We start from the raw sequence: 18,376 nt of genomic DNA, 5'->3' as shown, positions 1-18,376 counted from the left end.
ATTTTGTATATATATGAATAGAAACATTAAGCATATTTCTAAAAATAGCAACAGTACGCAATTTCTTAAAATAGCAACATGACGCAATTTCTAAAAATAGAAAAAATGACGCAATTTCTAAAAATACAAAAAAATGACATAATTTCTAAAAATAAAAAAGTGACACAATTTCTAAAAATAGCAACAATGATGCAATTTCTAAAAATAGAAAAATTGACACAATTTCTAAAAATAGAAAAAAGACGCAATTTCTAAAAATAGCAACAATGACGCAATTTCTAAAAATAGAAAAAATGACGCAAATTCTAAAAATAGCAACAATGACGCAATTTCTAAAAATAGAAAAAAATGACGCAATTTCTAAAAATAGCAACATATTCTAAAAATAGCAACAATGACGCAATTTCTAAAAATAGAAAAAATGACGCAATTTCTAAAAATAGCAACAATGACGCAATTTCTAAAAATAGAAAAAATGACGCAATTTCTAAAAATAGAAAAAAATGATGCAATTTCTAAAAATAGCAACAATGACGCAATTTCTAAAAATAGAAAAAATGACGCAATTTCTAAAAATAGAAAAAAATGATGCAATTTCTAAAAATAGAAAAAAAAATGACGCAATTTCTAAAAATAAAAAAAATGACGCAATTTCTAAAAATAGCAACAAATTCTAAAAATAGCAACAATGACGCAATTTCTAAAAATAGAAAAAAAATGACGCAATTTCTAAAAATAGAAAAAATGACGTAAATTTCTAAAAAATAGCAACAATGACGCAATTTCTAAAAATAGAAAAAAATGACGCAATTTCTAAAAATAGAAAAAAATGAAGCTATTTCTAAAAATAGCAACAATGACGCAATTTCTAAAAATAGAAAAAATGACGCAATGTATATATATATATATATATATATATATATATATATCTGTGTGTGTGTATATATATATATATATATATATATATATATACATGCATATATATATATATGTATATATATATATATATATATATATACGCAATTTCTAAAAATAGAAAAAAATGACGCAATTTCTAAAAATAGAAAAAAATGATGCAATTTCTAAAAATAGAAAAAATGACGCAATTTATATATATATATATATATATATATATATATATATATATCTGTGTGTGTATATATATATATATATACATGCATATATATATATATGTATATATATATATATATATATATATATTTACATATATATATACACACACACATTTATATATATATATATAATACATATACTATACATACACACACACCAATAAATGCACAATCTGAGAAAATTCAGTAATATAACCTTCAAGGTTAAGGTCATTTAAGAGCCCAAGCAAATTTGGGTTTGATAAACAACAAGGTCTGGTCCTTAAGAATGTTCTGTTATAATATGAAGTTTATCCCTTCAAAAATAGCAAAGTTACAGTCAGTTACCGCCAAAACAATGAAAATTTCAATAATTTGACCTTTAAAGACAATGTCATTAATGAGTGAAGGTCAAGGTCTTTCTGTATATTTTTAACAGTTATCTTTGAAGATTATTATGTTCAAGTTTGAAGACAATCCATTCAAAAATAACAAAGTTACAGCCAATAATAGCCAAAAAAATGAAAATTTCAAAATAATTTGACCTTCAAAGTCAAGGTCATTGATGAGTGAATGTCAAGGTCTGACTGGTTATTTTTAAGGAATATCCTTGAAGATTATTATGTTCAAGTTTGAAGACAATCCATTCAAAAATAACAAAGTTACAGCCAATAACAGCATGAACAAGCAAAAATTGGACTTTTAACCTTGAAGGTCAAGGTCATTTATGGATGAAGGTCAAGGTTAGTGTGGTCTACTGAAAGGTCTTGTCCCAAGGGTTGTTGTGGCCAAGTATGAAGACAATACACCAAGAAATAAAAAAGTTATGATCCAGGTACAAGTTTTCGGACGGCAACGGCAACGGCAACGCCGACCTGACTATAACAATACCTCTACTTTTTTTAAAAAAAAAAAAAAAGTCGAGCTAAAAATGTATATTTGGGTATGTTTGATTATATCTTAGTGAAAGTGTTTATTGTATTCATGATTATAACAGCACTGTTTTAGTATAAACATTTATTTTTAGTATAAATTGGCAATATTTGGGTATATTTAGGCAATATTTTGGTATATTTTGGCAATATTTGGGTATATTTGGGTATTTCGTGCTACCCATAAATAAAGGCTGCATGAGCAAAAAGGTAAAAAAATATTTTTACCAAAAGTGACTCGGACTGAACCCAGTGACTCAAAGCTCCACCCAAGTTATATTCCTTCCAAATTAATTATGAATTAAGACATCAATTGTTACAGAATGAAGTCTTTTGTTCTATTTTCTTCTGTTTACAGTAAAACAGCCTTTCATTCAATTTGTTTAGCCGTGATAAACAACAGATGGGTGGATGCTGCAAAAAATGGGGTGGAGGGTGGGGAAAACATAATGAAAATGGTCTTACCATGTCCTAACTCTCGTCTGTTCTTACTTCCCCCTGCCTTCAATTCATTTACTGCATAGGATGGAAACTGTTGATGAGTATCAAAATATAAAATGTGTATGAAATAAATATTCAAATATAACATTTAGTAGACAGAATCCTATATGTAATTGGTTTATCCTAATATTAATTTGGAACAGTCCGTTGTAAATACAAGAGTTTTCAAGATACTAAAAATTATATTGCTTGTAACTGACCTTATTCTATATCTAAAATACAGGGCATGAACAGGTTTCAAAAGTTTTCAAGCAAGCAAAATAATGCCCATGCACACAGGGCCTTCATCACAAAACTGGTATCTTGAGCATGCCAAAAATTGCCTGAATGGATTGGCCAACATGATCACCTGACCTTAATCTAACAGCTTGTTTCCCCTTAGTCCAACCATTATCTGTTCACAAGCTCAGACAGTCTCTCATAGAGGTTTTGGATCAAATCCTGCACTATTAACTCAAAAGGCTTATCAGCAGCCTGTAGTGGCTATGTCAGGCTGTAGTTAATGCCCATGGCCATTATACATGCTATTAAAGTAGCTAAAAATCTGAAATGTTGGATATTTCATACATCCATAACTAAAGGATGTCTTCTTAAAATGTTGAATTTCATCACTCAAGTTATTTTTACCACAATTACTCCCTGAAATAATGCACAGAAGGGCACATGAGGTCTTCCTCCACCAGTAAAGCTGGAAAGCCGCCATATGACCTATACTGTGTCAGTGCAACGTAAAATCCAATCAAACAAACAAACAAACAAACCACAACAACACATCAATAAACACTTCTATGGTCAATTTTACAACAAATCAATAATACTAACATTTCTGGTACAAAAACCTTTTGTTTATGTACTATCCTTAGAACACAAAACATATAAGTTATAAAATGTGATCCTTAGCAAATTTTGAGTAGTGCATGTGAAATAGCATGCAGTACTTAAGACCTCATATCTTTATAGTGACCTCTTAATCAGTCCAAAACAATGAACAGATCTAAGCCTTCCGGCAGTAAAATATTTGCAAGTTCAACCTAAGTGCTGTGTAAATAATCTCTTTTAAAAAGAAATAATCAAATAGCTAAGGAAATTCTCCTTATGATGAACAGAAAGGGAAGAAAAAGCTTACCTCATAATGTAGCATAAAGTTCTTTTCTTTCGTATCTCTAAAAAAAAAAAGAGAGAGAAAAGATCAACTTAATATTACTTCTGAAAATGAAAAAATTTACAATGATGGTAGTAAAAAATAACTGATGGATGAAAAACTAATTAAAATTACATGCTTAGTTCAAAATAATGGAAAAGAATAATCAATATAATAACAGATATTCAGAAAGTACAAATATGTTAAGTATTTACCCTGTCAGTACTGATATAGGATCACTTTTGAAACCTCTGTACTTTGAATCAAAGGCTACAGTACTCAGGACCTGAGTTTGACCTCTCTGAAAGAGGGCGGAGCCATGAAGAGGAGGGTATAGGTCTACTTCACAGCTTATATTTCTCAAATTTTCTTTTAAACGTCCATCACATCTGCAAAAAAAAAAAGTAAAGTAATGTAACAGAAAGTGACTGGGAATAATTGGGGGGTGTCACAATAGTTAAGGACATTTTTGAGAGTTTTTATACAGACATATAGGCTTGTTTGTTTCATTTTACGCCTATTACAAACAGTATTTCAGTCATATAGGCAGGTAGTTTCCTAACCATCGTTCCTGGAGAGTTACACCAGTACTTGACTACCTTCCTCCGTGCTAAACTACCAAATCATCTCCCAGGGATCGAACCCACACCAAAAGAGGTTAAAAAGGGTTAGAAACATCGACTCTAACCCCTCTCCCCGGGGTGGTCAAAAAATTTAAAAATGTTTTATAAAAATTTCTTTTAAAATTTTGGCCCTGTTTTTTTAGAATAAAGATAACAGATCTTTCCCCTTTAATTTTAAAAATAAGTCCAATTCAAAGGCAGATAACTTGAAAATGAGAACGCTGACCCCAAATTTTTTTCCGTTTAAAATGTTCTTATAACATGCCAAGTTTAAAGAAATTCTACTGAAAACTTTTTATTTTGCCTATATGTCTATATGAAAACTCCTGAAAACGTCTTTAAATTATTAAATTTTCTAATATTGCTGGCATAGTATTGGTTTGCAAGCATATTATGAATCCTAACGAACAAGTATATTAACTTTGTTTGTTTGTTTTGGGTTGTACGTCACATTGATACAGTATAGGTCATATCGCGATGTTCCAGCTTTACTGGTGGAGGAAGACCTCAGGTGCCCTTCCATGCATTATTTCAGCTTCCTCACATGAAAGAATTCAAAGTCCCTGTCGGGATTCGAACCCACAACGGTGAGGGGCAAGTGATTTGAAGTCAACGACCTTAACCACTCGGCCATGGACGCCCCCACGTATATTAACTTAAGATATATCTAACTGCTAGTACAATCTGACAGACTGATGGTCAGACAAAACAGTTCCAGAACAATAAATCAAGGGGCCATTAAAACAGTATAGTCTAACTCACCTAACACCTTGAAATATAATCTGTTCTCTAATCAATTTTTTAACGACAGCATTGTAAACTAAATGCAATTCTTGAACCTCTTCTTTGCTCTGATACTTATCTGTAAAAACAAAACAAACATCGTTTTTGTATACATTGTGGAGTGCAGTATTTCCATTATTTAAATACAGGAAGTTATCAAAATTTTAATCCTGTACAAATCAAAACAAGAGGGCCATGATGGCCCTGAGGTCGCTCACCTGTATAAAGGCCCCCCCCCCCTTCCCCCTCCGGCAGGGCCAATTTTAACCCAAGGGCTTTTATTTGAACAAACTTGGTAGACCCCCATAAGAAGATGTTTCATGCTAAACATCTAAGCTCTAGCTCATTGGGTTTTTTAAAAGAAGATTTTTTAAAGTTTTTGCTATACACATATCGTAAAAAACAATGAGACCCCTATGGCGGGGCCAGTTTTGACCCTAGGGCTTTTATTTGAACAAACTTTGTAGACACTTACTAGAAGATGTTTCATGCTTAATATCTAAACTCTAGCTATTTGGTTTTTTTCAAAGAAGATTTTTAAGTTTTTGCTATTATAACAAATATAAGGAAAATCAATGACTCCCGGGGCAGGGCCAATTTTGACCCCAGGGCTTTTATTTGAACAAACTTTGTAGACACTCACTAGAAGATGTTTCATGCTTAATATTTAAACTCTAGCTATTTGGGTTTTTTCAAAGAAGATTTTTTTAAGTTTTTGCTATACACATATAAGGAAAATCAATGACCCCCGGGGCAGGGCCAATTTTAACCCAAGGGCTTTTATTTGAATAAACTTGGTAGACACCCATTAGAACATGTTTCATGCTAAATATCTTAGCTCTAGCTCTCTGAGTTCTTTAAAAGAAGGTGACCACCAAAGGAACATTCCTGTGAAGTTTGGATGAAATTGGCGGTTTATGAGGAGATGTCATTTAAAGTAAAGTTTACGGACGGACGCCCGGACGCCGGACGAAAAGCGATCACAAAAGCTCATCCTGTCACTAAGTGACAGGTGAGCTAAAAATATCAATGAAGTAGTAAATGAGTTTTATTTTGGAGCAAATGGACAGACAGCATAAACATTCTTTTTCTTAAAAGCTTTACTGTAACAACAACCAACAAATCTAATAAACCATTTTCAAGATATATATATTATTTCAAAAAAGGGAAATTACTACTTTCAGGATTATTTCTTAAACAATGCATTCCAATTTTGATAGTGTATAAGTATTCCAAATTTGAAGATATTCAAGAAATGGTGTTTAACACCACGGCAAAAAAATCTTAGTTGAAAAAGGGGAAAGTGGATATACCTGGTGTTAGGACATTTCTCCCCTCCCATTCTTTCTACCCAGTTTGCCAGAAATTTGAAAGATTAGTGATATAAATGTGATACGTACTTGATAGGTTTTCTATTACTTTAAATCTTGTATTTTGCAAGCTTCTATCCCTTGATATCTGAAATCACAAAAGAAGCATAATGATTACTGTACGTGCCTCACTTCATTGCAATTGTGATTTTTATCCAAAGTTTTAAAATCATAGTAAGTTGTGTTTACTAATTTGGAAAACTTAAGGCCATTGGTCTATTAGATTATCCAAGTTTTGCATACAAAAAACAGGGTAAAAAAAGTGGTGTCAACTGTCAGCCTTGCTGGTTATTTAGTAAGTATTGGGCTATGTGAGGTACAAAACCAACAACACAAATATGCAAATTTGGACAAAGTTATCTTTTGAACTTAGGGAAAAATTTGAAACTTTCAGTTTCGGCACTCATACTTTTGTGGAAATATATGTAGTCATTATCTCGGCTACAAATATGCAATATTCAATTAGGTTAACACTGAAAAGTTTTATGGTTTGTGTTAACATTGAATAGTTTAAGGGCTTTAAACTTAGACTGTAAAAAATAGTTTGTGCAAACAAATTTGAATTTAAATATTGTTATAACATTTGAAATTTTGGCTGCATGCGGAGGAATCTGTGGTGTGACGACACATTTCTAGTTTATCTTATGTCCTTATAAGTTTAATTAATCAAAATATCAGCTTCAGATTTATACTGATTTGTATGGTTCAGACTGTTTATGCATCAAAATCCTTACAGCAGACAATATATTGAGCCAGTTAACATTTTTAATATCATGATTGAGACAATGCATATTTTAAAAGGTACATTATGCCTCAGATGTGGTCTTTTATATTTCTCAAAACCTTATTATTTTTGTCCTCTTGTTAGTTTCCGAAAGGTTACTCTTTGACCAATTATCCAAACTATCTATTGCTCCTGTTGCATTTCAGCAAATAGAACATTTAGTCAAAAATACTACTTTGTTAACATTGATAAATTTTGCTACTTTTTATGACAAATAATTTCATATAGGGTGCTACTTTCTTCATGTGATATGCTGCTTACATGTTCTTAATCAATTCAATAAACATAATAAAACTCATATTTTCCCTTCCTTAAGAAAACGATATTCATTTGTTTCTGAGGCATAATGTGTCTTTAACAGCACATCACTTACAATAAAGGAAAGTCATTCAAATAAATTTTGATTTTTTTTCATCAAAATCATTTTATGCCTATCTGTTGTGTATTTTCTGTCTTAAAAATAGACCCTTTTGAATCTAATTTTCACCATAATTTGGCATAAAAGATGACAGGAATTAATGGCAATAATGAAAAATAATACTTACTTTATCATGGCTAGCTGTATTTAAAATTTCATTAATACTTTCAGATGCTTTCCTGGAATTATAAATAAAGTTATTAAAAAAGTAAGATAGTCAAGATGGCCCCAAGTCGCTCACAATTTTGAAGTTTTCTACAAATCTAACTCAAACTAACAATTGGCCAACTGGGTGGGTGATTATGTGAGCACTGCTTACGGTAATATTGGGGCACTGCAAATGGTCACGCCCATGATTTAAAATATATTTTCTATTAATTCCTTATATTTTTCTTTAATACTGAATAATAAACAAATACCATGTTCTAGGCAAATATTTTCTGATTCCAATGGTTCATTTCCTGATATGCTTGCAGGAATTGTGACAAAATGTTACCACAATGTTACACAAAAAAAAATTCTTTAAGCATAATGGAAATAGTAACAAAGGTTCAAAAGAACATTATGTAACATAAGAATCGGAAACATAAATTATGTTTAATCTATCACTCAAATATTGACAGATAATGAAAAATTAGCAAATACCTTTTCAGTCATGGGCATGACCAGAATTGGTGACCTAATGTTCTGTAAACAAATATGGTGGTTAACCAATGTTCCGTAAACAAATGTCATGGGGCAAACAGACAAAAGTTTCTCTGCTATCAAAATTATTATTTTGTTTCAGTTAGGTGTTAAGACATCTAAATATAGTAAAGACATATGCAAAAGCTCCAATTCAACCTATCTGTCACTTAAAGTGACACATTATGCTCATATTTTCATTGACTGACAGTTGATATTGAAAAATGTTAGGATAGAATACAAATCTCTCTGAAATATAAAAAGATTGCCCCACTCTTTTTTATAAATCGAATGTTACAGGTAAATCTGATGGGTATTAACAGAAATTTTATTGGCCATGTAATAAATTAATTTATCGTTCATGTGAGAAATGCAAACTTCTTTTGACTTTCACCTGTTTACTCACTATATACCCTTGAATGGGCACGTAACAAATCTGGCATATGCCAACTTCACTTAAATATTTCTACAGCATTACACTAAGGCAAATACTTAATTCATATTTAACTAGAAAAAATTTGAAAAAGATAGAAACAAACAGAAAAAATCCTTACAATTCAATATCTTTAAACATTTCCTCTGGCAATTGACTTGGTTGAAAATATTTTCTCTTATATACATTTCCATTTAGAAACTTCTGAAATTGTTTTGCAATATGTGTTGCATGTTGTGCACCATAATGGACAGCATCTGTAAATTCCCGATATGGTATATTGTTTGCTTCCCCTTCTAACATTACTGAAATATCACAATAAAAAACAACATCAAAACATTATTATTATATACAATGAACTGCAATAGTGAAAATTCAGCCCCACAAATCTAAGTGATAACATTGCTATACCTTTTACTATGGGAAGTACTTTGTTAATACAGGTATATGTATCACTGTATATTAATAATGTTGCGATAAAGGTAAAACTAGAACTGCCATTGTCCTGGATAAGACACCCCAACAAGCCACTCTGTCAGGGTAAAAGGTCCACTCAACCTTTAGCTAACTCAGCATGAATCAACTCAACCCACTACCAAGCTGTCAATATGTAGATTCTGACTGTATTTTTGTGATGCGAGTAGTATTTACAGTCGAACTTGTACTAAAGATCACCCATTTTCAGCGGTCACCTGGCCAGATTGGCCAATAACCCATAATTGCTGTATAGAGGGGAGAAATTGTAGTTTTTTGTCTAAAGATGCATTATCACAGTCATGCTAAAACAAATCCTTAACCTAAGTTTAAGGAAATCCATTTTGTAATGTAGGATGTGTCACATTCATAAGATTTCAAGTGCATGTTGCTTGGAAGTGGTCACGGGTTATATTGCAAACAATGGTTACAACCGTTTATATACGGCCATATAACCGTCAGAAATATTTAAAACCAATTTGTAATAATACAGCAAGCATCTTTTTTTAGAGAAAATAATGAGATTTCTTCATAAAAGAACAAAACAAACATTCATCTTGTTAGAGCAACTTACCTACATTGTCGTCTACATCTGTTGCAATAACTAAATTAAGATCACTTTCACTTTGTTCCTTCCGTGAAGGATTAATGACAAAACGACCATTACCAAGTTTTCCCTTTAAAAGACCAACCCTTACTGCTCCCACTGGTCCATTCCAAGGTATATCAGAAATACAAAGTGCTGCAGAAGCTGTAAATAACACAATTAGATAGTGACAGGAATCATAACAAAACTGGATTTTCTGACAAAAATGAATCATAAAAATAACCTACAATTATGTCCCTAATGTTCAATGAAAGTTTGGTTGAAATCTCTTATATAAAGAGTTGTAGAATCAGAGAAGTATTTCTCTAAAAAATCACATATGTAAAAAAAAACAAAAAAAAAAAAAAAAAAGTGCCATGATTCTGCAAAAATTTTCAAATCACCAAACTGTGAAAATATCTGACAAGGTACTTAGAAATCCCTTTAGAGATGTAAGAGGAATTGCCCACAGAGAAAAACTAATGCCCAAACAGTAGCAATAATTTCTTTGAAAGACAAAAAAAAAAGCTTTTTTGAAAAGATATTAATTAAAAACTGAATAAAATGAACAAAAATAAAACTCATCTCTTAAAACAATATATATACTATTACGGCTAAAACACTTACCAGCATTAATACTTGCGATATCTGGGTCATTGACCCCATCAATTGATAACATGTTACAAGTGATCTGAAAAATATTGCATAATATATTTGTGAAATAAATAATACTTGATACAACACCAATACTAATAAACCTCACATTCTTTCTTTCATTGAATAAGATTTAGGTCACAAGGTCACTGACTCAATGTACAAGACTAACAGAAAAGTTCAATCTTTCAAATATTGCAGGCTGGTGCTGCAGGCCCTTAAGTACATCATTATTGATATAAAATGAAACCAAAGTTAAAACACATACTTAACACTATTTAGTTTCCTCACATAATACATGAATATTTCTGACAGAGATTGATGCCCCTTTTAGTTGCTTAAATGCTCCTCATAAACATTGAATAATTATGAGGTAAAGAAAATAATTATATGTTAATCTTTAGTTATATAGACCATTTTAGAATCTTGACCAAACAAGGGTTATGTCAAATACCTACACACTAACTAACTAGGATATTAGTTAACAAGAGCTGTACTAAGACATTGTGCTTGACTATTCTCAGTTCTTGACAGGGAGAAAAGAGACATAACTCTGTAAAAACGTAACTGAGAGCTACGAAGCCTGTGCCTTTTATGTTAGAGAGTTAAGAAGCCTGTGCCCATCATATTAGATAATGATAATCGCAGAGAACAATTGTCCATTCCCTTCAGTAGTTAAACAGTCACTCACAAAACTTGCAAAATCTTAAAACCAAAGTGTAACGGCAACGAGGATTGAGATCAACAGCTCTCCCTGTTTTTGGAATTGCCAAGCTAATAAAAGCTCTATGGAAAAAATCAGAAATTTCAGTTTCAGTCTCTGATGTTAATCAATTACCTGAGTCTCAAAAAAATAATCACTAGGAAAGCGTGTCCTTAAAGATCTATCTGAAACAGACGAAAAAAACAACTTTTATTAGTTTCATCACAATCAAGCTAAAACAAATATGTAACAGACTAATTACAGATTTATCCCTTATTTAGATCATGACCATATTTCACAGGAGGAACAAAGTAATTTCTTTCATCTAAACAATAGCTGGTCGTAAAATAGTGTGCTTGCCAGAAAGTGAGGTTGACGGTCACTAATAGGTACTTAAACTTTCAAAGCATTATCTCAAAGGGTATAGGATGATAAGTAGGTTTTAGTCGAAAAAAAGGGCATAATTTCAAAATATTTTTCTCTCACTCAAAAAAGACTAAAATATTTGTATATTTTCAAGATTTTAAACAAAGCAAGTTTCTTCAATTTATTAAGCTGTTTTAACTAGACATTTTTAAGGGTTTCTTATCCAGTAATGAAGAGCAAATTTATTTCTTTTATCTTAAAAAGGATTTGAACTGCTTGATTGAAAAGTAAGAAAACATACAATATACCATCTCACACCTACAAACCACCTCACAAGAATTTCTTTATCCCCAACATTACTGATATTAACTTGAAGACACCAAGCAACAAACAAAAACAAACAAAAGTTTTACCTATTACTCTGCTTGTCAATATTTCTTTGTCCGACGGCCCTAGTTCACGTCGTAAATGGTTAGTGGGTATACGTCCAGCAGCTGCATATTTCTGCCTGTAATCTACCTAAAGTACGAAATAGAACTGTCCTTAATAACTGTTTAGGCCTTGTTTAGTGTCAAATTAAAATACAATAGTCATGTATCTGGAATTTTATACTGGCAAAGTGCCTTCAAGAGCCTCATATTAAGAGTTGCATGTATATGAAAAGCGTGAATTTAAAATTGAGCAATGTTCCTACAGATGAATGAAATTGTAAAGCGTATCTAATGCATAAATAACAGTGTAATTGCTGTTTTACACATAACTGATTATACTTTATGGAGCTCTGACTCTACACCAAGGATTATATTTATATAACATATGAATACTGTCCTGCTACAAATCTGAAACGTTCATTAACAGTTACAGGGATGACGGACTACTTTCAGAGTGCAGTGAGTCAACCTGGATTTCAGTGCCCACTAGAATGACACTATGTTGATGACAAAGGATTTAATAAAATACCCACTGTTAGAGGTAAAAACTGTGCACTGGAATTGGTGTCTGATTTGCTGGTTACAGCCACAAGTACAGCAGTATCACCACACTGAAAAAATTGCATTAATACAGAATTTGATATACTGTCTATTAAAACTTGTAATCTTAATAACTATAGCGTAACATATCAAATAAGTCTATCAGGGATATTTTATTTTCCTACTCAATAAGGCCCCCACGGTTACACGTTTAAACGGATTCGTTTCGATTTTCAGTCGTAAATGTTTATGATTTTTTTACCGTTTAATCAAAATGACCATATCGTCTTACAAAACATCTTAATCATTGCCTGTAATCATAAATTCTATAAATTGTAATTGATTTATTCCAAAGTAAAATACGGAAAATAGGTACTTACAACCCTCCACACAGCATTACCGTGCAATAATCGCTCGTGACATTTTTGGTCAAGTTGATTTTCCTTTGATCTTTCAAAAGAGCGAAATGAGAATACAATGCAAAAAATATGTGCCGACTTAATCGTGATGAGCCCTGAACATTATTATTTGTACTTGTGTTAAAAATAAAAGTAAGTCATCATTTGGCGACTTGAATACATGGTGTAGTATAGCACATAGAAGTACCACCGTTTAAACGGTATCGTTTCGGTTCTTAGCAATCGTGTAAACGTTTACATAAAATCGTAAACGTGGGAGCCTTACTACTCAAGCAAATTAGCAATCTTTATTACTTTATGTTATTAAAATTTTGTTGTTATTGTAATTAATGTAAGTAATTAACTCTGAAATGTGAAATAAGTTGTCATGATTTAGAGACAGTGACAACATATTGAAAACTGGCATTTATACTTCTAGGTAAAATATGTTCTTCAAAAAGAATCTGTACAATCATATACTTAGGCCTTATATAAAATACTGTTTGTTTGCTTCTTTCAATTAGCCAGCCTAAAATCGCTCAAGTCCATACAAGTAAAATGTTATATCAAGCTTTAAGATAATGTTAATAGGTAAAATGTATCAATTACCTTAGCTACAACGGAGCCATCTGCAAATCTTGCCATGCTCCCAATTTCAATAAGCATCCTAAAAATGAACAAGACATGTAAAAAGACACATTTATCTGGCTTTACATTTAGTCAGAATAAGCAACCATTATAAAGTACATTGTACACAGAGCAAGTTTCAGGTCTGTACAAAAAAATAACTGAATGAGCTATTATGTACACGACGTCAAATTTATATGGCGGCCATCTTGAAAATTTTTGGGCCCACTTCACTTTTTGAATCTGCATGGTCTAAAGATGATTTTTTGAAAGTTTCCCTGAAAGTTTCATGCTTGTATCACCAATTGCACTATTTTCACAGCAGAGACCATCTTTCACACCCCACTATTATAGAATGTCAAAAACTTCAGCATTTGCTGCTGAAATTAATATTGTATATCATCAGGCCTTGATGACTTTTTCTAGTGTCACTCGACATGCAGGGCGATTTATCCCCTGCAGGGCAAGTGACCATACAAATTTCCTTGCCCTTAATAAAATGTACTTGTCCTGCATTTTGACAGAAAAAAATTGTTTAAATCAAAAAGACTAAAATTTACTATTTACCGGTCTATATCGGTATAATCGGCTACAATAACATATTGTTTATAATACTTTTCATTCTTTTAATATATGATTTTCGACATAGCCCGATTACTTATTTCATTCAAATTTTAATACACTCTGCTAATAAATCAACCACATGGCTCAGTATAAAACATTACCAAACGCGTATGTATAAAACATTGTCAAATGCTGCTGTCATCAAATCGATTCATCTTACACGTTCGATAAAGTTTTATACTTAGTCATAAGGTCAATTTCCAGTTTTCGTTTGACAGTTTTACGATTGAAATGATGTCTGCAGTTTGATGCTTTTACCGAATAACTTGATTTATTAATGTTTAAAGAAACATCATTTGGATCGGAAGAACCTTTCTCTCCCTGCCAGGAGAGTTTCATCAACCTTTTTCTTACCCGACCCAAACTTTCACTAGCAAATGCTAGAAGGCAAGTTGATTTGTCGAGGCCTGATCATGCTAAAAAGATTAAAACACCCCATCTTTTATCTTGATTAAATCAACGTCAAGAGAAGAACCTAGCTGTACTGTCTCATATATTGATATCGCTAGCTTTAAAATTAAGAAATCTGCATGTAAAAATGTTCAAAAAGTGTCCAGATGATTGTCCCCAACCAGTATAAGTTCACAACATTCTTAGCCAAGGGTATTGCCCAATAAGTTTTCTTTGCAATGTGCCTTCTGAAATTCTTGGCTAGAATCCCAGGAATCCTGAACACCTAAATCAAAGTTTCACCACAGGCAGGCCTGTTTCTGGTTTTAACATAGAAGCAAGATTCTGACCCGAGGGATAAATATCCCACTGGCCAAAGGGATATTAAAATATCAAAGAATCCATCTTTGGAATTTCAAAATCCGGTCAAATATCTTAACCATGTGAGTAGGTCCCTAGACCTAGTCTAAGCATAAAATTTTCAGGATAACAATTTAGCGTTAAATTTTTCAAGTTTATCAAGGAAAAGTAACAAAGGGCAATAACTCTGTAATTAGTCAAGATTGAGTTATGGTTCTTGTGCACTGCACTTTCTCTCAATGTGCTTGATCATTGTATGAAGTTGAACTGAATTCCAACTATTAGTCTTCAAGTTATGCTACGGACAAAAAAAGCAATGGAAAAGTAACAAAGGGCAATAACTCTGTAATTAATTTAGATAGAGTTATGGTTTTTGTACATTGCACTTCCCCTTATTGTGCTTGACAATTGTATGAAGTTGTTTTGAATTCCAACCAGTAGTTTTCAAGTTATGCTCCAGACAAGGAAAAGTAACAAAGGGCAATAACTCAATTAATTAGTCAAGATGGAGTTATAATTAAAGAGTTCCAGATTTTTGTTGTTGTTGTTTTATATATAATACTAGTAAACATATTGAATTTAATATTATATTCTATCACATACTTGAATTACGGTAATTACAGTCCGTGATTTTATAATAATTTTGGCATAGTTTTCACATGAATTGTTGAATTTCAAATTAAAGACAAGCATTATTTAAAGCAGCACGCCTCCAGATTCATGTTAATTTTCATGAACATTTTGGAAATGTATTTAAAAGTAAAATATTGTGAGGTGAACAAATAAAGTAATTAACATATTGCAATCGGCACTTACAATCCACGAAAATTAACAAAAAGTGGTCAAGATATGCAAAAACAGCCCTTACTGCGTTAGTAACGCAGTAGAAATATGGTGATAAAATACTGCAAAATCAGTCTTAAACCGCACATAACATGTAAAATATAACTTGGATCTTGAATGTTTTTATCTTTCTTAAAAGTTTAGTGCATTTTTCTCAATATTGATTTTCTTGAAATATTTTGGCTCATCTGGAGGCATGCAGCTTTAAGTATAAAGTATAAAGATATGTTCTGTTTTAAACAATAAATGCTATTGACATGTGATCAAGTTTTTTGTATGCAAGTTGATAAAATAACCAAGTTGTCAGATAATGCATATGATTATGATTGCGAAAAGATAAACCTCAACTTAAACCATATTACTTGTAATATAGGTATCTATGTAGCACACGAAAAGGTAAAAATGTATCCCAGTGTCAATTTCAATAATTCTCTTGCAAGGATTTCTAAAGATATCCTCGGGTGGTCATGATTCGTTACCCTAAGCATTTTACAGTGCTAGTTTGATACACTATATTTCCTTATGATCTAAGCGTTCTATGATAAAGAAATTTTGCAGATACATTAAATTTACTTTAATGTATAAAAATATATAACTGTTTTCTTTATTATTACTGACATTTGCTGAGACTTTCTGACATTACACAGTAAGGGTGTTGACTCTAGGACAGGGCAAATTTAGGACACCCGATGATATATCTTAAACTCTCTGATAATGTATCAAATATTAATACGTGGAAGTCAAAGACGGGCCTACAAATCGGGCCTGGGCTTTGGCTTGCCAGGCTATAGAATACACCTGTATATTTAAAAGAAAATGAAATAAAAAACAATTAAAAAATATATAGAATTCTATACCTATCAATGATATTTTCAGTGTCAGTTTTAGTTGGCCGCCAACATTTACAATGTAACTCAATGATAATAGACAGGGTATTCCGATAACAGAACAAATCTCAACTTTTCAGATTATTACGGGGAAGTCAAAGACCTCCCGGGTCCGGGCTTTGGCTTGCCCGGCTATAGACTACATGTGTATATTTAAAAGAAAATCAAATAAAAAACAATTAAAAAATATATAGAATTCTATACCTATCAATGAAATTTTCAGTGTCAGTTTCTAGTCGGGCGCCGCCATTTACAATGTAACTCAATGATAATAGGCGGGGTATTCCGATAAGGGAACAAATCTCAACTTTTCTGATAAATAATAATCGTCGAGTGTTCCGATTGAAAACAGAAGCGGTGCATGTTATACCCAATGACACCTTTAAAACGGAAAGAATGAAAGGAATTTTTAACGACTTCCCCGTTCATAGGCTTTGCCTAATTTCATATTAATAATCGTCGAGTGTTCATGACACCTTAAGTCTTAGAACAGAAAAATGAAAGAAACATTTTTTACGATTTTCCCGTTCAAAGGCTTTGCCTAATACCATTTAAATAAAAATAGGGGACGAGATAGGGGACGAATTGACCATGGAACGCGGTGACCACGGGACAAGTTGACCAAAAAGACGGGACGAGTTGACCACGGGACGAGTTCACTAAATCGCGAAAACATGTTACAAAACAAATATGTCTAATACTTACTTGTTTTGGGGGCTGATATCAATTTCGATTGATCGACGAGTTCGGGTGTTCAAATATCTTCTGTAAATATGACATTTTGATCGATGTCTAGTTGAAGATAAGAAAAAGAAGAAGCGTCTTTGCCAATAACCCATGCAGGCTGCCATCTTTAAAACTTAATCACCTCACCATACTGTAAATATCCGACAGGTTTCAAAGTACTAAATAGACCTTCTGAAGAGTGCATCTCATACATGTATGTCACATAATTATTAATACATACATTTGAAAGACCTTCTATATAATTCATTTAGTTATACTAATATCAAAATCTGAATACGAGAGATGTAGATAACAGACATAAACAGCTCCCCTATAATATACTGTTACACCACTGAAATATCACACACGCCTAACAAAAAGTGAACAATTTGTCATGTTCTAGCAATAGATTTGATCCTTTATTGTATACACCATTTGAAGCATACAAATTATCTATTGCTGCGTGTTAAAATATTGGTAAATTTATAAATTCATATGACTTTTGTTTAAAATAACGTACTCTGAGCCAGTTTATGGTCATATGCATAGTTACCTAACAAAAGTTAACAAGTAGTTCTCTTAAAAAATAATGTTTTCATTTGAATAGTAACTGTAAATGTTATAAACTACGGCCATAGACAAATGTATAAGCTTTCAGAAAATGTATTATTTTACTGCATTTTGATAACTGGTTAATAAGTTTTACTTGCTACAACTTAATTGTAAGTTTAGCAAACACATGCGATAACTTAACTTGCTAGGAAGTTGCCTATCTCTATTATTTATGCCTCTGGAATATCCAATAAAAAGCTTGTTAAAATTCAAAAGAGGATTGTCATCATTATAATGATGGGATAATTTTCAGTTTCAGGAATAGAAAGGAACTTTACTTAACCCCTTAACCTTCCAAATAACAAGTTCATAGTGATTGCTAAGTTGGACAGGAGACTTGTCATGAAACGCACGTCAGACAACATATTTTCTAA

The 18,376-nt window shown here is 32.0% G+C and overlaps 1 protein-coding gene across 1 annotated transcript in view; it reads right to left on the bottom strand.

Annotated features, from left to right (window-relative positions):
* Positions 1-17,541, bottom strand: part of LOC132738328 (polyribonucleotide nucleotidyltransferase 1, mitochondrial-like) — a 31,566-nt gene extending 14,025 nt beyond the window's left edge. Inside the window, exons 1-14 of the mRNA XM_060725809.1 lie at positions 17,370-17,541; positions 13,543-13,600; positions 12,529-12,606; positions 11,978-12,083; positions 11,334-11,383; positions 10,469-10,532; positions 9,830-10,006; positions 8,903-9,086; positions 7,792-7,843; positions 6,493-6,550; positions 5,072-5,171; positions 3,902-4,075; positions 3,672-3,708; positions 2,510-2,576 (exon numbers count right to left, since the gene is read on the bottom strand). Of these exons, the coding sequence (XP_060581792.1) occupies positions 2,510-2,576; positions 3,672-3,708; positions 3,902-4,075; positions 5,072-5,171; positions 6,493-6,550; positions 7,792-7,843; positions 8,903-9,086; positions 9,830-10,006; positions 10,469-10,532; positions 11,334-11,383; positions 11,978-12,083; positions 12,529-12,606; positions 13,543-13,600; positions 17,370-17,515 (1,351 nt within the window). The 5' untranslated portion in view covers positions 17,516-17,541. The remainder of the gene's footprint in view (positions 1-2,509; positions 2,577-3,671; positions 3,709-3,901; positions 4,076-5,071; positions 5,172-6,492; positions 6,551-7,791; positions 7,844-8,902; positions 9,087-9,829; positions 10,007-10,468; positions 10,533-11,333; positions 11,384-11,977; positions 12,084-12,528; positions 12,607-13,542; positions 13,601-17,369) is intronic.
* Positions 17,542-18,376: the final 835 nt, after the last annotated feature.

This window comes from Ruditapes philippinarum, unplaced genomic scaffold (genome assembly GCF_026571515.1).
Source record: "Ruditapes philippinarum isolate M1 unplaced genomic scaffold, ASM2657151v2 ctg195_1_1_1_1, whole genome shotgun sequence".
NCBI lineage: Eukaryota > Metazoa > Mollusca > Bivalvia > Venerida > Veneridae > Ruditapes > Ruditapes philippinarum.
The sequence above is the reverse complement of the archived record's forward strand: the minus strand, read 5'-3'. Positions and strand labels throughout refer to the sequence as shown.